General features: G+C 40.4%; 5 protein-coding genes across 5 annotated transcripts; 1 reads left to right on the top strand and 4 right to left on the bottom strand.

Annotated features, from left to right (window-relative positions):
* Positions 1–2187: 2187 nt before the first annotated feature.
* FOMMEDRAFT_156848 (uncharacterized protein) lies at positions 2188–3679 on the bottom strand (the record flags this gene model as incomplete). Its single annotated transcript, XM_007267089.1, has 7 exons — positions 2188–2211; positions 2274–2557; positions 2668–2778; positions 2844–3048; positions 3102–3239; positions 3296–3353; positions 3426–3679. The coding sequence occupies 7 exons, from the start codon at positions 3677–3679 to the stop codon at positions 2188–2190; spliced, it is 1074 nt and encodes a 357-aa protein (XP_007267151.1).
* A 125-nt stretch (positions 3680–3804) lies between these two features.
* FOMMEDRAFT_85707 (TPR-like protein) lies at positions 3805–7563 on the bottom strand (the record flags this gene model as incomplete). Its single annotated transcript, XM_007267088.1, has 2 exons — positions 3805–4974; positions 5053–7563. 2 exons carry the CDS (start codon positions 7561–7563, stop codon positions 3805–3807), a joined length of 3681 nt encoding a protein of 1226 aa, XP_007267150.1.
* Positions 7564–9106: 1543 nt separating this feature from the next.
* FOMMEDRAFT_84596 (Aldo/keto reductase) lies at positions 9107–10349 on the bottom strand (the record flags this gene model as incomplete). Its single annotated transcript, XM_007267087.1, has 4 exons — positions 9107–9202; positions 9278–9538; positions 9619–9822; positions 9885–10349. The coding sequence occupies 4 exons, from the start codon at positions 10347–10349 to the stop codon at positions 9107–9109; spliced, it is 1026 nt and encodes a 341-aa protein (XP_007267149.1).
* Positions 10350–10755: 406 nt separating this feature from the next.
* FOMMEDRAFT_84570 (ferrochelatase) lies at positions 10756–11956 on the bottom strand (the record flags this gene model as incomplete). The annotated part of the gene is made up of 3 exons (XM_007267086.1): positions 10756–10965; positions 11034–11864; positions 11930–11956. 3 exons carry the CDS (start codon positions 11954–11956, stop codon positions 10756–10758), a joined length of 1068 nt encoding a protein of 355 aa, XP_007267148.1.
* Positions 11957–12543: 587 nt separating this feature from the next.
* FOMMEDRAFT_156844 (uncharacterized protein) lies at positions 12544–13424 on the top strand (the record flags this gene model as incomplete). The annotated part of the gene is made up of 4 exons (XM_007267085.1): positions 12544–12648; positions 12712–12784; positions 12842–12921; positions 12996–13424. 4 exons carry the CDS (start codon positions 12544–12546, stop codon positions 13422–13424), a joined length of 687 nt encoding a protein of 228 aa, XP_007267147.1.
* Between the last annotated feature and the right edge of the window lie 8534 nt (positions 13425–21958).

Below are 21958 nucleotides of genomic sequence, written 5' to 3'. Positions count from 1 at the left end.
GATAAATCCAGCACAAAGCTAACAGGAACCAACTACCTGCCTCTGCTCATAAACTGCCTACTAACTGCCCACCAATTGCCTACTGCTTGACCTACTACTTGCCTACTGATTGCTTACTGATTGCCTACTGAATTGCCTACTGCTTGCCCACTACTTGCCTACTGATTGTCTACTAATCACCTACTGATTGCCTACTAATTGCCTACTACTTGCCTACTGATTGCCTACTGATTGCCCACTGATTGCCCACTGATTGCCTACTGATCACCCACTGATTGCCTACTGATTGCCTACTGATTGCCCACTCTAAAATAATTTTAAATTTTTTATAGTATTTCTCTCTCAAGTAAAATTTAAAATTTATTTTAATATTTCATTCAATTTAATATTATAAAAGAAATTTCAAATTTTTCTTGTTCACTAAATCTGAAAGAAAATTTATAATTTTACTATAGGAAAAACTTTAAATTATGTTTTAAATTATTTTCTCCATTTATTTAAAGATTTTACAAATAGGGAAATGTTAAATTTAATTTCTAGTTTTTGTATAATGAAAATTTTAAATTCTGTTCAGAGTTTCTGCCAACCAAAAATGGTAAACTAAATTACAAATAATGTTTATCATTATGTAAGTTATTTCTTAAGGCAAGAAATTGTGAAATGCCCCATGTGACATAGCTTGCCATACAATAATAAAGTAACTGTACTTGCCTTCATAAGAGTTTTAAAACACTCCCTAGTATCACAAGACTAAAATAGCAAATATATTAGGTTAACAGGACTGTCTTAGAGGATGCTAGCTTCTTAACAAGAGTGGTACAATCATTCAAACATGTAACAACAAAAAAGAGGTAATTCTGTCAATATTATAGAGGGAAATTGTAATTGAAAAGGTTCAACATATGTTTTAATATATAAAAAGGTGTATATTAAGTGGAAAAATAGTACAGAGGTTTTGTATGTGTCTAAACAAAAAGGTGGTTGAAGTCACCTGCCTCATTTGGCAGGTGGTAAGGTGGAAAAAAAAAACAATGCAACTCTCATAGTTTTCTAGAAACACTGTATTGGATGACTATGTCTTGTTGTATACTCTATCACTTAGAGTACTCATTAATACACAGTTAGGTAGTAATGAAGATGAACCAATAGTGTTAGTAATTAGAGATACCTCACTTTGGTCAGCAAAACAGGAAATTTCCAACATACAAAACTGTGGCATGACTCATGAGTACTAAATTACTCATCAGTAAGAAAGCATCTTGTAACAGAGTGATAAAAGCTGTCCAGGAAGTAACATAGGATTTTGTTCATTATGAATCCTTAGACCCTAAACCTTTTGGCTCTTTGTTCAATCTATCAGATTGTGGGCTAACAACACTTAATATTATTCAAGCCAGCTTTGCAAACACTGAACTTGCATTTCTTTCTGCCTGCCACACTATAGGACAGTACATTCAACAAAACCCTTCACCTTGCCACAGCCATACAGTTCTCTGGTTTTCAAAATGTGATTGGATCAATGTAGGAACTGCTTAACAAGGATGGGCCAGCATTAGCTGGAGCTGTTTATGAATACATAAACAACTGTGAGAATAGCAAAGTGAAGTACAAGAGGGCAGCCAGAGGGTCTTTGGAGGGCAGCTTTGAAGCTGAAGGCTCAGGATGGGATTCAGGCTGAACAATAGGTTAATCTTGTGCATATAGGTGCTTAACTTGTGTTGTGATAAAAAGAAGGTCTGTAATACATAAATATTTTCCTATATATTAAACATCTGTAAGTTTCTCAATATGTCTTGATATAACAATGCACAACTGTTTTGTCAGCATCTATTCTGCCAATCCAGCTCACCAACTTCTCACACCAAGTATTAAATGCATAACTTAATACAAGTATGAGAAAGAAAGAAGGAATATGGTGCACCACATACATTGTAACAATTAAGCTGGGGATACATGAAGCTACTATCTTCACTCACTGTATTGACACAAAAAGGTGCAAGAAAGTGCTAAATGTTTTATTTTTATTTTTATGAGCAACTATTGTATTCTCCTAACACACCATACCATACCATACCATACCAGGACGTGTGGTATACTACATATGTACAATGTACAATAAATACCTTGAATAAACCAAACAAATAAAGCAAGATACTACAATCATGCTTTAGGCATGGTGGTTTTCTTCTACTCTTTGAGCATTGCAATACACTAAATAGCAAGAATCAGTGAACAACTCAGATAGAAAACATAGTGTGAAATAGACTGTTCACCTGCTTTTGTTTCTCCTTCTGTCTTGCCATCTCAACAGCCTTCTCCTCCTTCATCATTGGGGCAGCAATGGGTGTTCCAGGTATGGAGCTAGCAGCAGGAGATACAGCCCAAGGTGGAGATACAGTCATATTTGGTGACAAAGACTTTTCTGGGAGAGTAGAAGGTGACTTTGCTTGTATAGGTGGCGATTTTGATTTTTGTAGAGAATTTGTAGAGGTTGTGAGTGCTGATGGATGAGATCGTGTTGGTTGTAGTGTATGAAGGTCACCTCCCCATGCATCTTCTAGGGTATCATTATTACTAGTCCTGTCGTCCATCACCCCTCAATCATCCATTTCTAACGTGGTCACCATTTTATCAACTGGAAACCAAATGAAACGAAACACCACATACCATCAACTGAAAGTGTGGGAGTAGAGAACACAGGTGTCTCATCAAACCCAAGTGTTGATGCAGCAGCAGAAGCGTTCTTTGCTAGTCCACTCTCAAATGCAGTCCAATCGTCTGTATCAGCATTTATGTCCATGAGTCTAAGCCAGCAATTTCTGCTGCTGAACATTTTGTCGTACCTAACTGCATACTGTGCCCCTTTATTATTGAGGAGGAAGGTGCTCCTGGAGACGAGAACTTTGACGAAGAAGGCGTTTTGACACTCAAAGGACCTGCACCAGTAGACATGGAAGTCAACCCATTGAGAGTTGGGGAAGGTGATATGGAGCCTGGGCGGTCTGGTGTTGACATTGTCATCGTACTTTGAAGATCTCTAGAGGTAAGCTAAATGAATCCAATTAAGAATAATGGCAGTGTAGGTTTTTCGAATTACATACCTTCTTAGTGAGAGAAGACTTGGCCCATCCGGCTAATGCGCTTGCAGCATTGGAAGTAGAGTTCACTAGAGCATTCTGACCTGCATGTACTGGTAAAATGACGTTTGGTTGGCCATTCGCATTCAGAGCAGTCTCGGGCTATGTACGGAAGTTAGATCCCTAGTTGATCTATCAGCTATAATTAAGAACTACACCATCGATGCTTCATGAGATTCCATTTTCTTGATAAAGAGGGTCCATGGCTTTAAATGCCTGGTCTCGCACTATCCTACACCCGTAATCAGAATATACCATAATACTGGAAATTAACACCACAGGACCTACTTCTCTTTGTCGATCAACGGAAATGAAATGCATGGAATGCCCTTCGTCGCTAGACCCTCAGCATCAAAACAATCAATCATTATCATGAACGCCATAAGTCCAGCTACTCGTGCCTGTACGGATAGATCTTTGAACGCTCGTACGAAGGCTGGGACGAGCACCTCTTTCTTCGTGTTATAACCTAGCGAAGGTCCCAATCGACCAATGAGAATGCATACGTTTGTCCGTATCGCGGATTCTGGATCTGATTGCATCTTTGCGAGGTGTCGAAGGAGGTCGCAGTTGAGTATCCTGTCGTTGAACCATGCAGTACATAAGCGGGGGCTTAATGAGAGTATAATACTCGATCAAAATACCTTAGGGTAACAATTCACGTCAATCAAGCACCAATGTGCACCATGTTAACCCATCGCTCTGTTGTGACGCCATCCCGCCCTCGCAATGCCATAACAGCTTGACGAAGCGCAGCTGCAGACCGCTTGTGGATCACTTCACCGTCCTCATAATCTCCCATGTATGAATAAACCTCTCGAGCAAGCAAAGGACCATCCGGATCGTACATTTCCCACATTGTCCCAATCACGCTTCGGAAACCACTAAATTGCACGGCAGCAGCTAGATGGAGGACTTCATCGTCTGCACCAAATACGTCCTGTTCGGCGGTATGGCAAGCAGAGAGGAATGCAAACTCGGCATTCGGAAGGTTGGCTCGGATGATATCGAGCAGTGTCAATCCACCGTCCGACAGTTTGAAAGAAGAGTCAAGCGACCCCGATGCCAATAATCCGTGACAAGCAAAATGAATCCATGTGACGTCTTGCAAGCCTTTTATAATTGTGTTGCGAAGCGCCTCCTTATTGATGTGTATTCTATAAGATGAGACGTAGCTCCGTGTGTTGTTCCGAACAGCGAGAATTTCGGCCTTAGTCGATTTAAGAGTCTTCGTGTCGCCAACGATAAGCATCTTGGGATTACTCGCATTTTCCCTGAATCGGGCATTGATGAGTGCTCCAAGATTCGGGGTATATGATGACACGTAGTCGTCCAGTAAATACTTCACAGTGCCATCCGCATCCTCAAATGGACCTGCAGCGTGGAAGGGAAGAGCTGAGAGCACAGATGTAGGGCACCACCAAATACGCGACCCCTCAGTAACCCCTAGCTCCTTAAGTTTCCTGACGACCTTGGAGACGACCCTGTCCCACAGCATCCTCATCACCCGTCGAAGTACCTCGTCGTATTTTGGTGAGAAAACTTTAAGACTATCTCGTGTCTCCAAGAGCTCGGTGCACAAATTAATGCTATCCTTGTCAAATTCTCCATCAAGCGGAACACAGACGACAGGCAGGTCCTCACGAGAGAGGATAATGAGCACATCGGATCGATATTCGCTATGATTGACCACAATTACCGGCCCCTCTGAAGCTACACGCCGGAGCCCTCTAAAGGGTGTGGCTATAAGGAAGCTCTCGAACCCAGGGATCCGTCGTATTTCCTCAATAAGCTCTTCCTGCTTGCTAGAGAGTTTCCTCTTCAGTTTCAGCCTCTCCTCAGACAAAATCCGTTCTCCATATATGTCCAGTGCAGATAACCCGCTTCCAGCTGTGCCTGAACTATACTGCAATACACTGAATGATGTTACAAGGTTCTCCAGCTGCCGACTAACATTCGTGAATCTCTCAGCGAGCCCACTATTCGTTTTTGCAAGGTCATCTAGAGGCGCCCTAAAACCACGCATCTGCGACCAGAGTAGACCTCTTCCTTGCTCAAGGATCTCTATTGCTTCTTCGAGCCTATTCTCCTCTACGGCATAGGCCACTGCGTCTGATGTGAGCGTTGCGGAGTTGCCTTTTCTGCTGAGGAAATCGTGTTGTGCATGAAGAGTAGGACTAATGATGAGGACACGCTGTAGAAGCAGCATCGCTACCTTGTAAGCTCTGGATGTGGTATGGTGACCATGATTTCGAGCAAATCTAGCCCATTGACCGGCGATCTCGAGACGTACCGCCAAGCTTGAAAACTCATGTTTGACAGCACATTCGAGTGATTTCATACACTCTTCAAAATCGACCTTAAGCCCGAACTTCGTGAATCGCGAGAGTAGCGAAAAAGCCAAGTTTGCTAGCGATGCAGAATGTTCGGGATGACCATTGGGCCGAAGCTTCAAGCTGGCACGATGAAGCTTGACAGCTTCATCGAGGTCCGCAGTCTGTCCGTGATGTTCAAACCGAATTGCAAGGGAATTTGCAAGGTTACTGAGAGACGCGGATCGACCGGGATGGCCGTCGGGGTGAAGTTGCAGAGCAGCATGATGAAGTTCCATAGCCTCATCAAGGTCCGCAGTCTGTCCGTGTTGTTCAAATCGAGTCCGAAGAGAATCCGCAAGGTTATTCAGGGACGTGGAGCGATTGGGATGGCCATCGGGAAGAAGTTGCGAGGCAGCACGATGAAGCTTGACAGCCTCATCGAGGTCCGCCAACTGTCCGTGCTGTTTAAATCGAATCTGAAGGGAGTTTGCAAGGCTATTCAGGGACGTGGAACGATTGGGATGGCCGTGGGGACGAAGTTGCAAGGCAGCACGATGAAGCTCGATGGCCTCGTCGAAGTCCACTGTCTGTCCGTGCTGTTCAAATCGTCTTGCAAGGGAATTTGCGAGATTATTCAGACATGCGGAACGATTGGGATGGCCAATGGGGTGAAGTTGCAGGGCAGCACGATGAAGCTCGATGGCCTCGTCGAGGTCTGCAATCTGTCCGTGCTGTTCAAATCGTCTGGCAAGGGAATTTGCAAGATTATCCAAGAACATGAAACGATCGGGGTGGCCGTCGGGGTGAAGTTGCATGGCAGTACGATGAAGCTTAATGGCTTCATTGAGGTCTGCAATCTGTCCGTGCTGTTCAAATCGATTTGCAAGGGAAGTCGCAAGGTTATTCAGGGACGTGGAATGATCGGGATGGCCGTCCGGGCGAAGTTGTAGGGCAGTATGATAATACTCGATGGCCTCATCGAGGTCCACAATCTGTCCGTGTCGTTCAAATCGAGTCCAAAGGGTGATCGCAAGGTTATTTAGGGACGTGGAACGACCGGGATGGCCGTCGGGGAGAAGCAGCATAGCAGCACGATTCAGCTTGATGGCCTCTTCAAGGTCTGCGATCTGTCTGTGCTGTTGAAATCGGGTATGAAGGGCGCTCGCGAGGTTATTCAGGGATGTGGAACGATCGGGATGGCCGTTGGGGTGAAGTTGCAAGGCAGCACAATGAAGCTTGATGGCCTCCTCGAGGTCTGCAGTCTGCCCGTAATGTTCAAATCGAATCCGAAGGGAAGTCGCAAGGTTATTCAGGGACGAGCAGCGGTTGGGGTGGACGTCGGGGCGAAGTTGCAAGGCAGCACGATGACGCTTGACCGCCTCATCAAGGTCTGCGGTCTGTCCGTAATGTTCAAATCTGATCCGAAGGGAACTCGCAAGGTTATTCAGGGACTCGGAACGATCGGGGTGGCCATCAGGGCAAAGTTGTAGCGCAGCACGACTCAGCTTAATGGCCTCCTCGAGATCTGCAGTTTGCCGGTGCTGTTCAAATCGAGTCCGAAGGGAAATCGCAAGGGTAATCAGGGGCGCGAAACGGCCAGGGTGGTCAGTGGGGTGAAGTTGCGAGGCAGCACGACCCAGCTCGACGGCCTCATCGAGGTCCGCGGTCTGTCCGTGTTGTTCAAATCGTCTTGCAAGGCAGCCTGCAAGGTTATTCAGGGACGCAAAACGATTGGGATGGTCGTTGGGTTGAAGTTGCAGGGAAACACGATGGAGCTCGATGGCCTCATCGAGATCCGCGGTCTGTCTGGACTGTTTAAATCGAGTGCAAATGGAATTGGCAAGGCTATTCAGGGACAAGGATCGGTCTGGATGGCCGTCGGGGTGAGCTTTCAGGGCAGCACGATTCAGCTCGATGGACTCCCGTAGGTCTTCGATTCTCCCGTATTGTTTAAATCGCTCGTGAAGAAACACACCAAGGCGTCCCAAGAATATCCCATGGAAGTCTAGCAATTCCCTAGGATAAATTCCAAGCGCAATGCGACCATGAAAAATAGCATTGTCAAGTTCTCCTCGTTCCCTCGTTTCCTCGAAGCGCTTCCAGTGGTGCATGCTCAGTCGACCAAGTACAGCACAAACCGTTTTGAGGTCTATGTATAACTCCATTCTAACGCGGAGTCGCAGTGAATCTTGATGCTCTTTGGGCCGGCTGCGTGTTCAGTGAGGAGGGAAGAAAGCAAGCTGCAAGGGATATGGTATCTGAGATGTCCCTTTGTACTTGAAGCCTGCCCGCACTGTCTGCTGTCCTCTGAGCAGATGGTTCTCCTCAGACCTAAGAATGTTCTTTTCAATCAATCATTTACGCCAAAGTATATACCTGAAGAGACCAACTTACTGTACAAGAAAAGGATAAACGACTAACGTTTCTGACTACTAGAAGCTAGAATGCAGGTTTTAGTCTCGAGTACAACGGTAGGGCTGGGGGCGGAAGGCAGAGGTTATATATCGTCCTGGTGACCTGGCCTGGGAACACGTTGAAGCTGTGATAATTTTGATGCTTAGACGGCGCAGGGTTGTACAACAAAACGGGATAAGTAGAAGGATCCACTCATTGCCTGATTTGGTATACGCTGATCTTTGCGTACTTTTGTTATGCACAGTCCTCGTCAACAACAGTGCACTGCTTCATGCTTCCCAGCTTGCGTTACAAAGTAAAGTGGATTAAAGGTCTAGAAGGATACAATAGAGTCATATGCTAACTTGTCGATAAGGATTGCATGAAAGGATCGGCCAGAGCCGCCAGACCGTGCTTTCAAGAAGTCACATGATGAATCGGAGTATGCTTGTTTTTATTTCTTCCTCTTAGCGTTTTACCTCTTTCCAAAGTTTATTGTTATTTGATTCAAATCCAGGTCCACCAACTTCATCAAACCGACGTTGCCTGCCTACTCACATCTAAATTTTTTCACAGCACCGCAGTCGCAACAAGTTTGAACACATGTTGCAGTGTCTTGACTCTTACCACACACACAGAGCACAAAGCAGGGCCATCAATCTCAGTTTAGAGGATGCACTCGCTTCAATCACAACACAATGCCCAAGGATAACTGACTCCACTGTAGTTCGAAAGTTGAAGACACTACGAAAGGTGCAAATGGTGTTATTCGGTTCCCTCCACTGTCTTCGTTCCTGCCGCCGTTGCCTCCAAAGAAAGCCATAGACAATGCCGGAAGTGAGAAGGCAATGCTGTGGGGATGCAGAGGAGAGTTTGATGAGTTTGAATGTTTTGCATGAGGGCAAAAATTCGATTTTAAAGGATCAGTGAGCTGACGAAAAGGAAAGGTATTTTTATATTGTTTCATTTCACTTCAAAAATGTCGGACCCAAGAATTAGTTGTCCTTAGATCTCAGGATCCTATTTGGCTCCTCCGTTTATCTGTTTTCTAATCCTGCTCAGATTTCTCCTTTTATCCCTTTGTATACCCTGCCGGATGAGTCGAGTCTCTTTCCCTACCTGAACCTATGCATGTCCTCTAACAACCTTCGGAACATAACTATAGGGAAACGAGGAAGGAAGTCAGCAAACAAATCAAAATTGTTGGTTGTAAACAAATGTGGACCAGAAAACACGCGGATGGGAAACCGAGAATAATATTTATGGTATAAATGACACGCACGGTTCCTCGAGGTACTTGATCTCATCCTCAGTAAGCTCTTTTCCTGTTATAATAGACGCCTCTAACCGCTCAGGCTAGCGAAAGCAAAAATAAAGATTCAGTACACTCGTCCCGAAGAACGAAGAACGAAAGTAAGGACATCGACTCACAGAACTAATCCCCACTATAGGACTAGATACCTTGCTGTTAATCCACGCCAGCGCAGTCTGCGCCATCGTCCAGCCTCTCTTATTTGCCACTTCTTCTACGCGCTCTATGATTGCCTTGTCTGCTTCCGAGTACTTCGTATCTCTGGATTCTCTCCGGGTCGTGGAAGTACTGATCGGTGCTGCAAGGGAGCCTGCTTGGAGAGGACCCCAAGGGATGAGTCCGATCCCGTGGGCTTTGCAGTATGGTATCATCTCGCGCTCCTGTAGCATGAAACCCATTTTAATATCGCATCCTTTCATTTATCTTTGAAGAATAATGAACTATGGAAGAAGAAACGCACCTCCTCACGGTAAAGCAACGAATACTCGTTTTGCATACTAATAAACTTTGTCCATCCGTTCTTCTCCGCAACGTGGTTAAGCTCTGAGAACTGCCATGCACGCATCGAGCTTGCGCCAATGTACCGAACTTTTCCCGATTGGACAAGGTCATGAAGCGCTTTCATCGTCTCTTCCGGTGGTGTATTCGGATCATAACGATGAATCTAATAATCAATGGCAATGTAACCATTAATAACGTTTTATTAGCGAGAAGACAGGCGCATACCTGAAGCAAGTCGATATAACTTGTTCCGAGCCTCTCAAGCGAATCTTCCACCTGATTAAATATCGCCGCACGGCTGAGTCCACTCTGATTCACATAATCCCTCGTATTCTTCAACTCCGGATACAAAATCGTCCTAGTCCCCGGATCTTCATGCACCAGACTATAACACTTGGTGAAAATCAACACTCTATGTCTCGGGATCTGATACTGCTTGAGGAATTTCCCAATAATGCGTTCAGAGTAACCGTTAGAGTAGACGTTAGCCGTGTCGATAGTAGTGACTCCACGATCCCAAGCAGCCTTGAGTAAAGGGAGCGCTTCGTCTTCGTTGATTACCCATGGAAGCCACTTCGAGGAGCCAAAAGACATAGCACCCAGGATGGGTACGGAGACGCGTAGACCCGAGTTACCGAGTCGGCGATACTCAACGGGAGGCTGCGTCGTTTCTGTCTTTCCTGTCGACATAGTCGTAGTCGTTTGCAAGAGACGAGACGGGAATGAATAATCGACAATGGCGTGATAGCGGGGGTAATAGTAATACTACTCGTGCTTTGTACTCATGCTTCCGATGTATTATTAGGTTGTAGGATAAGGACCGGGCCGACGACAAGGATTGAATAGTATTTTGATAGCGGATTTTGGCGGACAACGTACATCAATATGACGCCTATTTGAGTCGAGCATGTTTATTTCCGTGTTCAATTCAAACATTAACAATGCCCACCAATCGTAAGTCCAAGAATAACCAGAGCAATATCAATGCCATAAACAAATAACAAAGCAGTGAGTTAGTTCGATAGACGTTACAGTATTGCAAAAAATGGAGAACGAATCCACTATTACTAACATTAACGTTAAGGGAGTTTAGATGCTATGACAGCCCAGCCTTCGCAAACCAATTCTTCTGCTGCCCACATGTCGCATTCGTGCATCCCGGACAGCGAAGCATCATTTGCACGCTTGCAGGCTCGATCCTCCCCGCAGAGTAGTCTTTCAGGTGTTTATTGACGATATCGGCGAGTGCACGGATGAACACAGGCGAATCGTTAAGTGACTCGGCTCGGTGTACTTCCATTCCGAGCTGCATAAATCAGATCCAATGCCAATGAGAAAAGATTCGTACAAAAAAGTGTTGCATTAAGTACTTACCTCCTCAGCCTCCTTCCCGTACTCCAAATCAAGTTCATAAAGCGTCTCGATATGGTCACTCGTAAATGCGATTGGGATAAGGACTACATCCTTCCTCCCAAGCCTTGCAAGTCCCTTTAATGCATCGCTCGTTTGAGGGCCCATCCATGCTCTTGGCCCGACCTGGCTCTGCCAAACAAGTCGATACGGATTGGAGTGTCCCAGTCGATCCATGACGTGCGAGACCGTCGCGCTTACTTCCGAGACGTACGGATCCCCGCGATTGACGATGGTCATGGGAAGAGAATGTGCGGAGAAGAGAAGAACTGCATCTTTCCGCCTGTCAGGAGGGAACCGTTGAAGTGCTGCTTCAACGCGTTGCGCAACTGCGTCGACAAACCCAGGATGCGTTCCCCATCGGTCTATAACGCTCCATTCCACACCAGAGCCAGCCACACCTGACCTCCCGAGCCGGTAAATCTCATTAAGGCTGCTCCCCGTCGTACTACAACTATATTGCGGGTACTGCGTGAACGCAACCGCCCTCTTCACTCCATCCTTCTTCAATTCCTTGCACGTTTTGCTCGTCAAAGGGTTTGCATACCGGAACGCAACGTAACTCTTATGCGGAGCAGTCTCGGGCGAGAGCTCGTCAAGTAACGAGCACATAGCTTCACCCTGTTGTTGGGTATACCGTAAGATAGGCGATCCACCACCAATAGCAGTGTATTGCTCTTCGATCTTTGGAGTGCGTCTTTTTGCGATTATTGGTGCGAGAACTCGTTGAAAGGGGAGCGGGATGAGGTCTCTATCGAGGAAAAGATTTTTGAGAAAATCATGGACTTCAGGAATCTAACATAGGGCCATAAGCGAAATCCCTAAATCTGAGACAGGGCAGAACAGGGATTAACACGCACCGTTGAAGGACCACCCATGTTAAGCATTACCACCGCTGTTGTTCAGACGTGCTCAACATTTGAACAATACGTGAGTTTTTACCACAAACGTACCTGTTGGCCTAGCAAAGAGTCAACAAATGTTCCCTTCGTTTAGAAATCTGGTCAACTCACGGTTTGCCCGACACATTATGTACGGAAGCATATGACCGGCCCAACGCTCTTAAAGCCGTCCTTGCAGAATTCATACCAGTATTGTTCTGTTGAACACGTTGTGGACGCCAAGGGAAAGAGAATGAGATCGAGCACCACTTGTCTTTGGCGTTATATAAGGTCGACTGCTCGTTGGACAGCCATCGACTCGACGGACGAATTACACGATGGCGGGAGAGTAGGCGTGGTCCAATTATATTATTCCAATTATTTCGTAATCGTGGGAGTATTCAGTTGTAGTCGTGAGAACGTCTCTTCTTGCGACGCACTGAGTGAAGCGGACTCAGCAGAGCATTGAGACAATGAGACTGTGGACCTGTGGTACGTCCGACTTCCGTTAGAGCCTTTAGTTTTGCGTCATCATAATTTTATTGGGAAAATACCTACTATGCAGATTACGGTCTCCATGGGAATTATCAAAGATGCTATCAACTTTGCTTCCACTCCGTTATGGACTTACGGTAGCATTGATTGGTCCGACAGCTAGTATTGGCTATGCAGTACCTCGAGCAAATTCCAGTGTAACTGTATGGACCTTACAGTGATGCAGTGATCACCAATTTTGTCGCCATGTCTACATTGATGAATAGCAATGTCAGCATTGGCTATACGACATCTTTTACGTACCTCCTAAAGGCGCATTGTGGCAAATTCTGCACTTCAGTTAGAACCATCATTGCATTTCTTCATCTCTTACTGCATTCAATCGGCACGTATAAGAAGCACCATCCCATGACGCTTCATCTCCTCCAAGTCCAAATCATAGACAGCAACACTATAGTGATACATCTCAGCTACATGTCAGTCGGCCTTTCCTATCTATCCTAGATTTATGCTATGCTAATTTACTATAATAACTGCTCTATGTCTTTAGAACCAAGCAACTCAAAACCACATGTCATCAGGTTACGGAGGGAATGCTTATGGAGGGAACCATAACCAGCAGCACAACAATAATGATACTGAAATGACCAATGCGCAGTATACCTCATCCCCTGTTCAGTACGCAGAAGAACCAGACAGTCTTCGTGATAGCGACTGGGATTTGTCTGAGAGCGACATAACTGGAGCCGGTGGGATTTTCGATGGTATCGGTGGTCCCGGTACTGTGCGCTATGGTAACATTAAACCTACAGACCCTAAGGCTGCTGCAGAGAAGAAAAAGTCGTTCCAAGTACAGAGACAGTCGGGGACTTCTGAGAAAAAACGCTCTAGTACTGGTGGGAGCAAGGAGAAGAGAAAGTCAACTGTAATGACCCGCCCTCTTTCAACAGCCGAGAAAATGGGGCAAAAGAAAAAGTGAAACTGATCTACACAGCAGTTAATAGAAGACAGAGTAACTCTTGCAAGAATGGTAATATAAAGATTCTTAACATCCTTCCTTTGCTTAGCAAAGGTCTATGTTACTAGAGAATAATCAATGTTTTGTCCTATTAAAATGTAGCTACAAAAAATAATAATATGATAATACAAATAAACCTAGTTATCAGAATAATCTAGCTAAAAAGTGGAACAGACTAGTGAGAGAGAAACATATGACTAATACAATACTCACAGTAAGGTTCTTATAAAGTTTACATTAGATTTGCTTAGTTGCCTACATTGTACTAATGAGAGAAATAATGTTCAGATTTACTTTTAGTAGTATAAGGCAAGACTATTATAGTGTGTAATGTATTAAAATTATATTTATATTAGTAATTATAGTTATGAAGTAATTCTTACATAATATATAGTATTTGTTCTTCTTGTAATAATATAAGAAAAAGGTCAGAAATGAAAGAAAAACAAAATATATTTTACAAGTCAAGACTAATAACTACTGTATTTTGTAATACTATTTTTACTTATAATATTTAGTAGTATAAAGCTAATTTTAGACTTAGTTACATTTAAGTAAATATAGTTAGTATAAAATTTACTTCTAAATTATTAGTATTAGTTAGTACAAACATTAAGATTATATATAGTAATATTTTATTCCTTTAAGAGTATATTATAATAATAATAATACTAATAAAATTTATCAGAAACTATTATTATATTATTTGTTAGTTACTACAATTAAATTAAAGTATGAAAAGGACACAATAAAGATAAATCTTAAATACATATTAATTAAACTTTTCCAATTAAATTATTAATATAATTTGACTATTCTATAGCTATATTTTGTTTACAAACAAAGTAGTATATTTATTTGACTCTACTAATAATTAAATAGTCACAAACTTTTATTTAAATATATATATATATATATATAACAGTTAAAATATTTGAATTCTTTAAGTAATACTTTATTATATAATATAAACTCTGGAAATAAGGTAGATTGGATAAATGGTTTTAATAATAATAATCCAGAGAAAAGTAATAAAATAAGTGTACATTCAAAGTAGAGAAGCTAGAGTACAAATACAAAAGTCAGAAACAAGTAGCTAAAATAATCTCTTATATTGTGTTAATGTTGTTAATACTAATTATATTGTTGAAAGACAGAAAGAGTAGAAACAGAAAAGATAATATAAATACTGTTAGATAGCTTTTGTCAGTAACAGTGTAGAGGGGACCTAAAGGCTCAGCAAGGGGACCCAGGTTACAACTATCCTATACAACAGAAATACAGAACACAAGTATTAGAACATAGTCAGAACTTACAGAACAGACAGAGAGAGGGAGTGAGACAAGAGTAGAGTATATAGAGTGAGTCTAAGAGTACAGGATTACCTAGAGTAGACAAGATCAAGACTACAGGACTAGTCTGATCTTGTACACTTATATATACTAAACTATATAAGAGTACTCAGAGAGTATAAGCTACTAAGAATGATAAGCTATGAAGAATGAAAGAAGGGAAGGTCAAAGATAAAGGTATAAAGAATGAAGGGATGAACAAAGGGTAAGAGACTATAGAATGAACAAAGAAAGAAGGGGTGGTCAAAAGAATGGAATAATAAAGTAAGGAAGGGTAGTAGTAAGAGTCAGTATGTATATAGTCTATAAACAGTATCTCTGAGGGATGGAAGTCCTAAGTTCTAGTACAGAAGGGTGTAGAACCCTCAGAACTGAAGGTGTAAGAGTAGAGAACTGTAACATTACCCCTCCTCTAAAACCAATTGTCCTAATTAGTAAACATTAGGCTTAATTAGTAGTTCAGGCATAGGTCAGAATAGTAGGGTTTAGAAATCTGTAAGGTGGAGTTGACACAGAGCACCCAGATAAAGTTGATAGAGTCTCAGATTGTCTTAGTAGTATGAGTAAGATTCTCAGCAGGTTCCTAAGTGTGTTCCTCAACTAAGTATCTCTTCTAGTAGATAAGGAACTTGAGCTTTCTACACACTAGCTTAGTATCTACTACATACTCTACTTTATATTCTGGTTCAGAACTGATGAGTTTTAGTAGAGGCAGTAAGAGTCTTTGTTGTGAAGGAAAACTAGGATTATAGTACTAAGACAACAGAACCTTGTTAAACACTGAGTGTATGTGCTTCTATATTACTAGTAGTTGGAGTTTGTAGACAGAGGTACTAACCTTCTTTTTAATGACAAAGGGTCTGAAGTGCTTGTTGTCCAACTTCTTCATTAGACAATCTAAGGTCAGATTAGTAGCTTCTAGTATAACCTTGTTACTAGACTGGTAATCCTTAGCTATAGACCTCTTCCAATCATAGTTCTACTTTATAACCTATACTACCTTTTCTAAAAGAGCTTATGTGTCCTCTCTAGTCCTGTGTATCTGTTTTATAAAGTCTGTTACAGATTCAGAACTACTGTTCTAGTTTGGAACTGTCCTCTAGTATGAATGTCTCTTATGATTAAGGAAGAACAGGGACTGTCCTGTTATAGAGTGTTACTAGTTATTATACACAAATTCTGTCAGAACTAACTATTCAGACTAATCTGATTGTTGATAATTAATGAACATTCAGAGGTAGAGCTCAATCTCCTGATTGACTCACTCAGTTTGACTGTTAGTCTGTAGGTAATATGTAGTAGAAGGGTTCTCTTAAATTCTGAGAAGTGTATACAAGTCCTGTATGAATTTCAACTTGAATTACAGTCTATAATTATGAATAAGCTTCTAAGAGAGTCTGTACAACTAGAAGACATAATCCTAATAAATGTACACTATACTTTTAGAAGTGAGTTCTATTCAGGTTGGAACTGTATAGACTTGTTTAGAGAATCAGTTAACAATTACACAGATAGTGTTGTAACCCTAAGACTCAGATAGCTTACTAATCAGGTTTACTGAGACTTCTTCCTAAGAGTAATCTAGAATCTAATACAAATGTAGGAGAGTCTGAACCCTTGTCTAGTAGACTTTAGTCTGTTAGTATGTATTATAACTAGTTACATACTTTAGGATTTCTCTCTACATTCCTAACTACTAGTAGTTCTGAGTAATGAGTTCCTGTATTTTGTGTTAGTCTAAATGTTCTACAGTTGAATTATTATGATGAGCTTAGACAATGTCCTCCTACAGCTTCTGATCTTTCAGAACATACAGTCAGCCTTTCTAGTAAACCTATCTATCCTTATCCTTCTTCTAATCCCTAACCTACTTCTTTAGCTACTTTACCACAACCTAGTCCTGTATGTGTCTTAGAGCTTACTATATACAGGTGATAAAGTTAACATTCTCAGATTCAAGTCAGATCTCTTAGATTGTCTTAGACACAAAATAGGAATTGTTTAGAAGAATGAGATTTTCATTATCATTCTCCCCCCTTTTATAACCTACTTGTCTTAAGAGTAAATTAGCTTTTATTATTTGTGTTCCAGGTTTGTAGGTTAGTACAAAGTCATAGTTTTATAGTTCTAACATCTAGTAGGCTTAGTAGTAGTTAAGCTTCTGAGGCACTTAGAAGTACTAGAGATTAAAGTAATTACTCTAAATCTTAAACTTCTGTACAGTACTAAGGAGATATTAATGTTACTCCTCTAGGGAACAGACAATTGTAAGGAGTTCCTTATTATAAATAGGGTAGTTCTGTTCTGTTACAGAGAGGGATTCTGATTAGAACACTATCAGACACTACTTTCTGTTAATAAACTAGGACAGTACTACTCTATTTATAAAGTCAGAAGAGTCAGCTTTAACTTAGAACTTGTTTACAACTGTCAGAACTACTAATACAGACTTACTAGTAATAGTCTGCTTGAGAGACTCAAACACAGACTGTTACTAATCATTCTATTACTAAGGAACATCTTTACTGGTGAGATTGTGAAGGGGCCAGGTAATAGTACTAAAGTCTTAAATAAAGTATTAGTAGTAGTTTACAAACTCAAGGAATGCTTGGACCTGTTTCAGGTTCTAAGGTTGTAACCAGTTCTGAACTATAGTTACCTTTACTAGATTCATACAGACCTCTCCTCTACTGATTACAAAGCCTAGATAATTTACTGACTCTTATACAAAAGAGTACTTTGCTTCTTAGAGAAACAGTTTATTATCTTAGAACTGTTGTAGAACCACTCAGATTAGTTAGTAATAGTGCTTGACTGTCTAGGTAAAGATCAGAATGTTGTCTAGATACATACTAACATACTCTAAGTTAATCAGATCTGTAAGAATGTAATTTATGAATGACTAGAACATTGTAAGCAAGTTAGTTAGTCTGAAAAACATTATAGTCAGTTTGTACAATCTACAATTGGTTCAGAACACAGCCTTCTACTCATCTCTGTCTCAGATTCAAATATTATTGTATCCTTATTAAATATCCAACTTAGTAAAAACCCTAGATGTATACATCTTATTAATAAGCTCTTAAATCAGGAGGAGTAGGTACTTGTTTTTAACAGTACCCTTATTAAGACAATAATAATCCTAAACTGAGTAGAGCTTCCTATCTTTCTTTTTAACAAAGAAGAAAGGGGAGGTTATAAGAGACTTTAAGGGTTAGATCTAACTGTTCTAAAGATTTTCCTGAAGGAACTCATCAAGCACCTCCTACTTGTCTCTGTTAAGTAGGTAGACCTTACAATCCTTAGGTTGGAAACTCTCAGTCAACTCAATTGTATAGTCCTAAAGACAGTATTTAGGAAGCTAGTCAAATTCCTCTTTACTAAAGACTTTAGAGAACTCTCAGACAAAATCTGGCAGGCTGAGTTTATGTACATTCTAGAGTAGAGTTGTTCTAAGAGGGTTCTAAACTAGTTCTGTCTCAGACATCCTTCAGATTAACTCTGTTCCACCTTAACTAGAATATGTGTCTACATATTTATCTTAGTCAAAGAAGAACAACTGGTTACCTTTATCAGAACTGTTAGTAACATTAGAAGTGTCTGTATCTACTTAGAACAGTAGTACAAGGTAGCTGTAAGACTCAGAACACTAATCAAACATGAGTGTCTACTCTAACTAGTTAATAGTAGGGTTGTAAGCTTTAAGCCATTCAAATCTGATAAAGATGTCTGTCTTTCTAAGGTTAGTAACTCTGAACTTAATACTTTCCTCATAATCCTAAATAGTCATTCATAGTTGGACAAACTTAGTAATCCAACTATTCTGGTTTAGGGTTCTGTCTGTATTGTATACTAGGATTGAAAGTAGAATGTGTTAATTAGAGAGGTAGTGTTCCTATACAAAGGCCTTATTAATACACAAACTAGTGTATTTACTGTCTACCAGAACTATTGTTTAGATCTGAAAGGATTCTAAGAAGAGAGCTAAGAGGATAGGGACTTAGAGCTAGTACTTAGAATATTCTCTAATAAACTACTACTTGTTCTAAAGGGAACATACAGTTTATACAGTCTTATTGTCTGAGAGGGTACATATATATACTAACATTTCCTCATTAACCTCTCTCTTTCAACAAGGACAGACCTATGTCCTTAACTGTAAACTCAGCTAAGACTATCCCTACTTAATACTATGAACAAACTACTAAGTAGTAAACAGGGCTAGGTAGTGTTCTAAACATTCTAAGATCTTAGAACATGAAAGTAGTAAGTCAGATTGTGTAGATTTAGACTTAGATAAAGTGTGAAGAGAAGAATCAAAAGAATCAGAAGAAATAAGAGAACTATCTACTTTTGTTTTTAACTTTTTTCTTTCTAATAAATAATTTTGTTAATTTACTTTTTCTACTTTTTCTGCTTTTCTTACTTTATTTACTTCTAATCCTATAGTGTTCATTAAATCAAAAGTAGCTATTAAAAAATCTGAGTCATAGCTCTTTAGTACTACATTCACTGTTGAGCCTCTACAAAATCCTAGAGTATATAGTCAGAGTCTAAAAGTTCTAAGGTGACTTCCAGATTTGTAGAAAAGGCTTCTTACTATAAATCCTACTCATTACTCATTATTACTCTAATAACCTAACAGATATACTGTTACTTCTATAGACAGTCCTTAATCTAGTGTTCTAACTTTCTGTAGGTAAAGTATGCTCCTCACTTTTGAGCTTCTCTAATGTTCATTAGAATAGATTGATTACAAATTACAGGTAGATCAATCTGAGAGTCTAGAACTGTCAGAGCTAAACATATGTGTGAACATTCTATACAGACTTAATACATCTGAGTCACAGCTTGGTTGAAGGAAATGGTGCACATCTTCTACTTAGTGTAAGTGACTAGTTCTAGCATTATTCTAAGAATCTTATTAACTAGTTCTGAGTGAAGAGCTTTTTCAAGTATTCTAATAAGAACATTATCAAACCTAAGTATGAATCCTACCTTCTAGGCTAGGATATCAAACTCCTGAAAGAAAGTGTTAGTAGAACATTTGCCCTGTTATAGAGACACAAGCTTGTTCTATACATTGTGCTTCTTATTCAGATTAATAAAGGAAGTACAGAGCTGCCCTATAAATTCTAAATATGACTCATTGTTCTAAAGTCAGATCAGGCTTCTGATCTGATAGCCTTCAATCCAGTTCTAGGCTCAGGTGGCTGTGTTACCTTCCTTTATGAAGGAGAGGACAAATAGGACACAATCAAGGTTTAAGAATAGGTTAGTCAAAGTAGTAGCTACATATAGTTCAACTTAGTACTAGAAGTCCTTAAAGTACTATCTATTAAAGTCTAAAGGGTAAGCTATATACACTTTCTTTCTAGAACAGGTTGTAACTTCTAAAACAATTGGAACAGGTTCTAAAGGGGCTGAGAGCACATAGTTGGTAAAGGCCTCTTAGATAAAGGTCTACACATATTAAGTTAGGTCTACTCATAACTACTGATCTAACAGGACAGTAGGGGTGGCAGTTGGTGTAGGAGAGTCTATGTTTACACTATAAAGGAATCAGCACTAAACTAAAAGGGGTAATGAATAGAAGAAGGGTAGCAAAAGTTTAAAAGGGTTTAGAAAGTTTAAAATTTAAAAATGTAAAAGGGTTGAGACAAAGAAAAGAGATTAATGTAACAGTGAGTACTAATGCTCAAAATGTAGGAGAGTTGTAGAGTAGTAATGAGGAGTCTTAATCTGATGTCAGTAACAGTGTAGAGGGGACCCAAAGACTTAGCAAGGGGACCTAGGCTACAACTATCCTACACAACAGAAATATAGAACACAAGTACTAGAACATAGTCAGAACTTACAGAACAGACAGAGAGAGGGAGTGAGACAAGAGTAGAGTATATAGAGTAAGCCTAAGAGTACAGGATTATCTAGAGTAGACAAGATCAAGACTATAGGACCAGTCTGATCTTGTACACCTATATATACTAAACTACACAAGAGTACTCAGGGAGCATGAGCTACTAAGAATGATAAGCTATGAAGAATGAAAGAAGGGAAGGTCAAAGATAAAGGTATAAAGAATGAAGGGATGAACAAAGGGTAAGAGACTATAGAATGAACAAAGAAAGAAGGGGTGGTCAAAGGAATGGAATGATGAAGTAAGGAAGGGTAGTAGTAAGAGTCAGCATGTATATAGTCCATAGACAGTGCTCCTGAGGGACAGAAGTCCCAAGTTCTAGTACAGAAGGGTGTAGAACCCTTAGAACTGAAGGTGCAAGAGCAGAGAACTGTAACAGCTTTAGTCTCTTATAAGACTATAATTATACTTAAGTTATAAACTGATATTAAGTTATAAGTACTAAAACATTTAGTACAATTACTCAAATGTATTAGTATTAGTATATCTAATATTATAGTTGACCAAGCTATAGTAGCTATTTTACTGTTGAAAAAGTTATTTTACTTAAAATATATATAGTACTAGAATAATCTTTATAATAGAGAGTTTGAAATTGTGTATAACATACTCAATTTGCATTAGAACTAATAACTTTGTATCACATACTTGAACTTTTCTATAAAGGATAGCAATTTTGCACAGACTCAGAGACTATTACATAAGTAACTTGACTTTTTCCTATCCTAGTTAATGTAAGTATTACTTTGCTGAAAGTTGTTAATATTGCTCTGTAACATTGCATACCTTCTAAGGCTGCAATGTGGCATTACTTTCTCTAATAGACTCTGGGTCTGACAAATTGTCTTCCTACTCATCACTACTACAGTTAATCAAGCTATAAACTGTAACAACCTTACATATTTCCTAGCTGTAAAGTATAATATGGTCCTGTAATCTATTATATTCCTGTCTCTTGAGCAAAGATATGTGGCCACAATGCAACTTCTGCTTTGCTTGTGCAAATGCTTTCCATATTGTGTGCCAAGTGAGCATATGAGTAGTATTTTGGATCCTATAAAAGCACTATGAATTGCTGTTCAGTATCTTCAGCTTTAGACTGCAGACAGTATCATTACAGACACAGATCCCAAGTACATATCAGTAAGTCTGCATTACTACCAAATTATTCTATGCTCACAGGAGTCATTTGACAACCGTCACATCTGTAGAACAATCAACTTACA

This window comes from Fomitiporia mediterranea (genome assembly GCF_000271605.1).
Source record: "Fomitiporia mediterranea MF3/22 unplaced genomic scaffold FOMMEscaffold_6, whole genome shotgun sequence".
Lineage (NCBI taxonomy): Eukaryota > Fungi > Basidiomycota > Agaricomycetes > Hymenochaetales > Hymenochaetaceae > Fomitiporia > Fomitiporia mediterranea.
The sequence above is the reverse complement of the archived record's forward strand: the minus strand, read 5'-3'. Positions and strand labels throughout refer to the sequence as shown.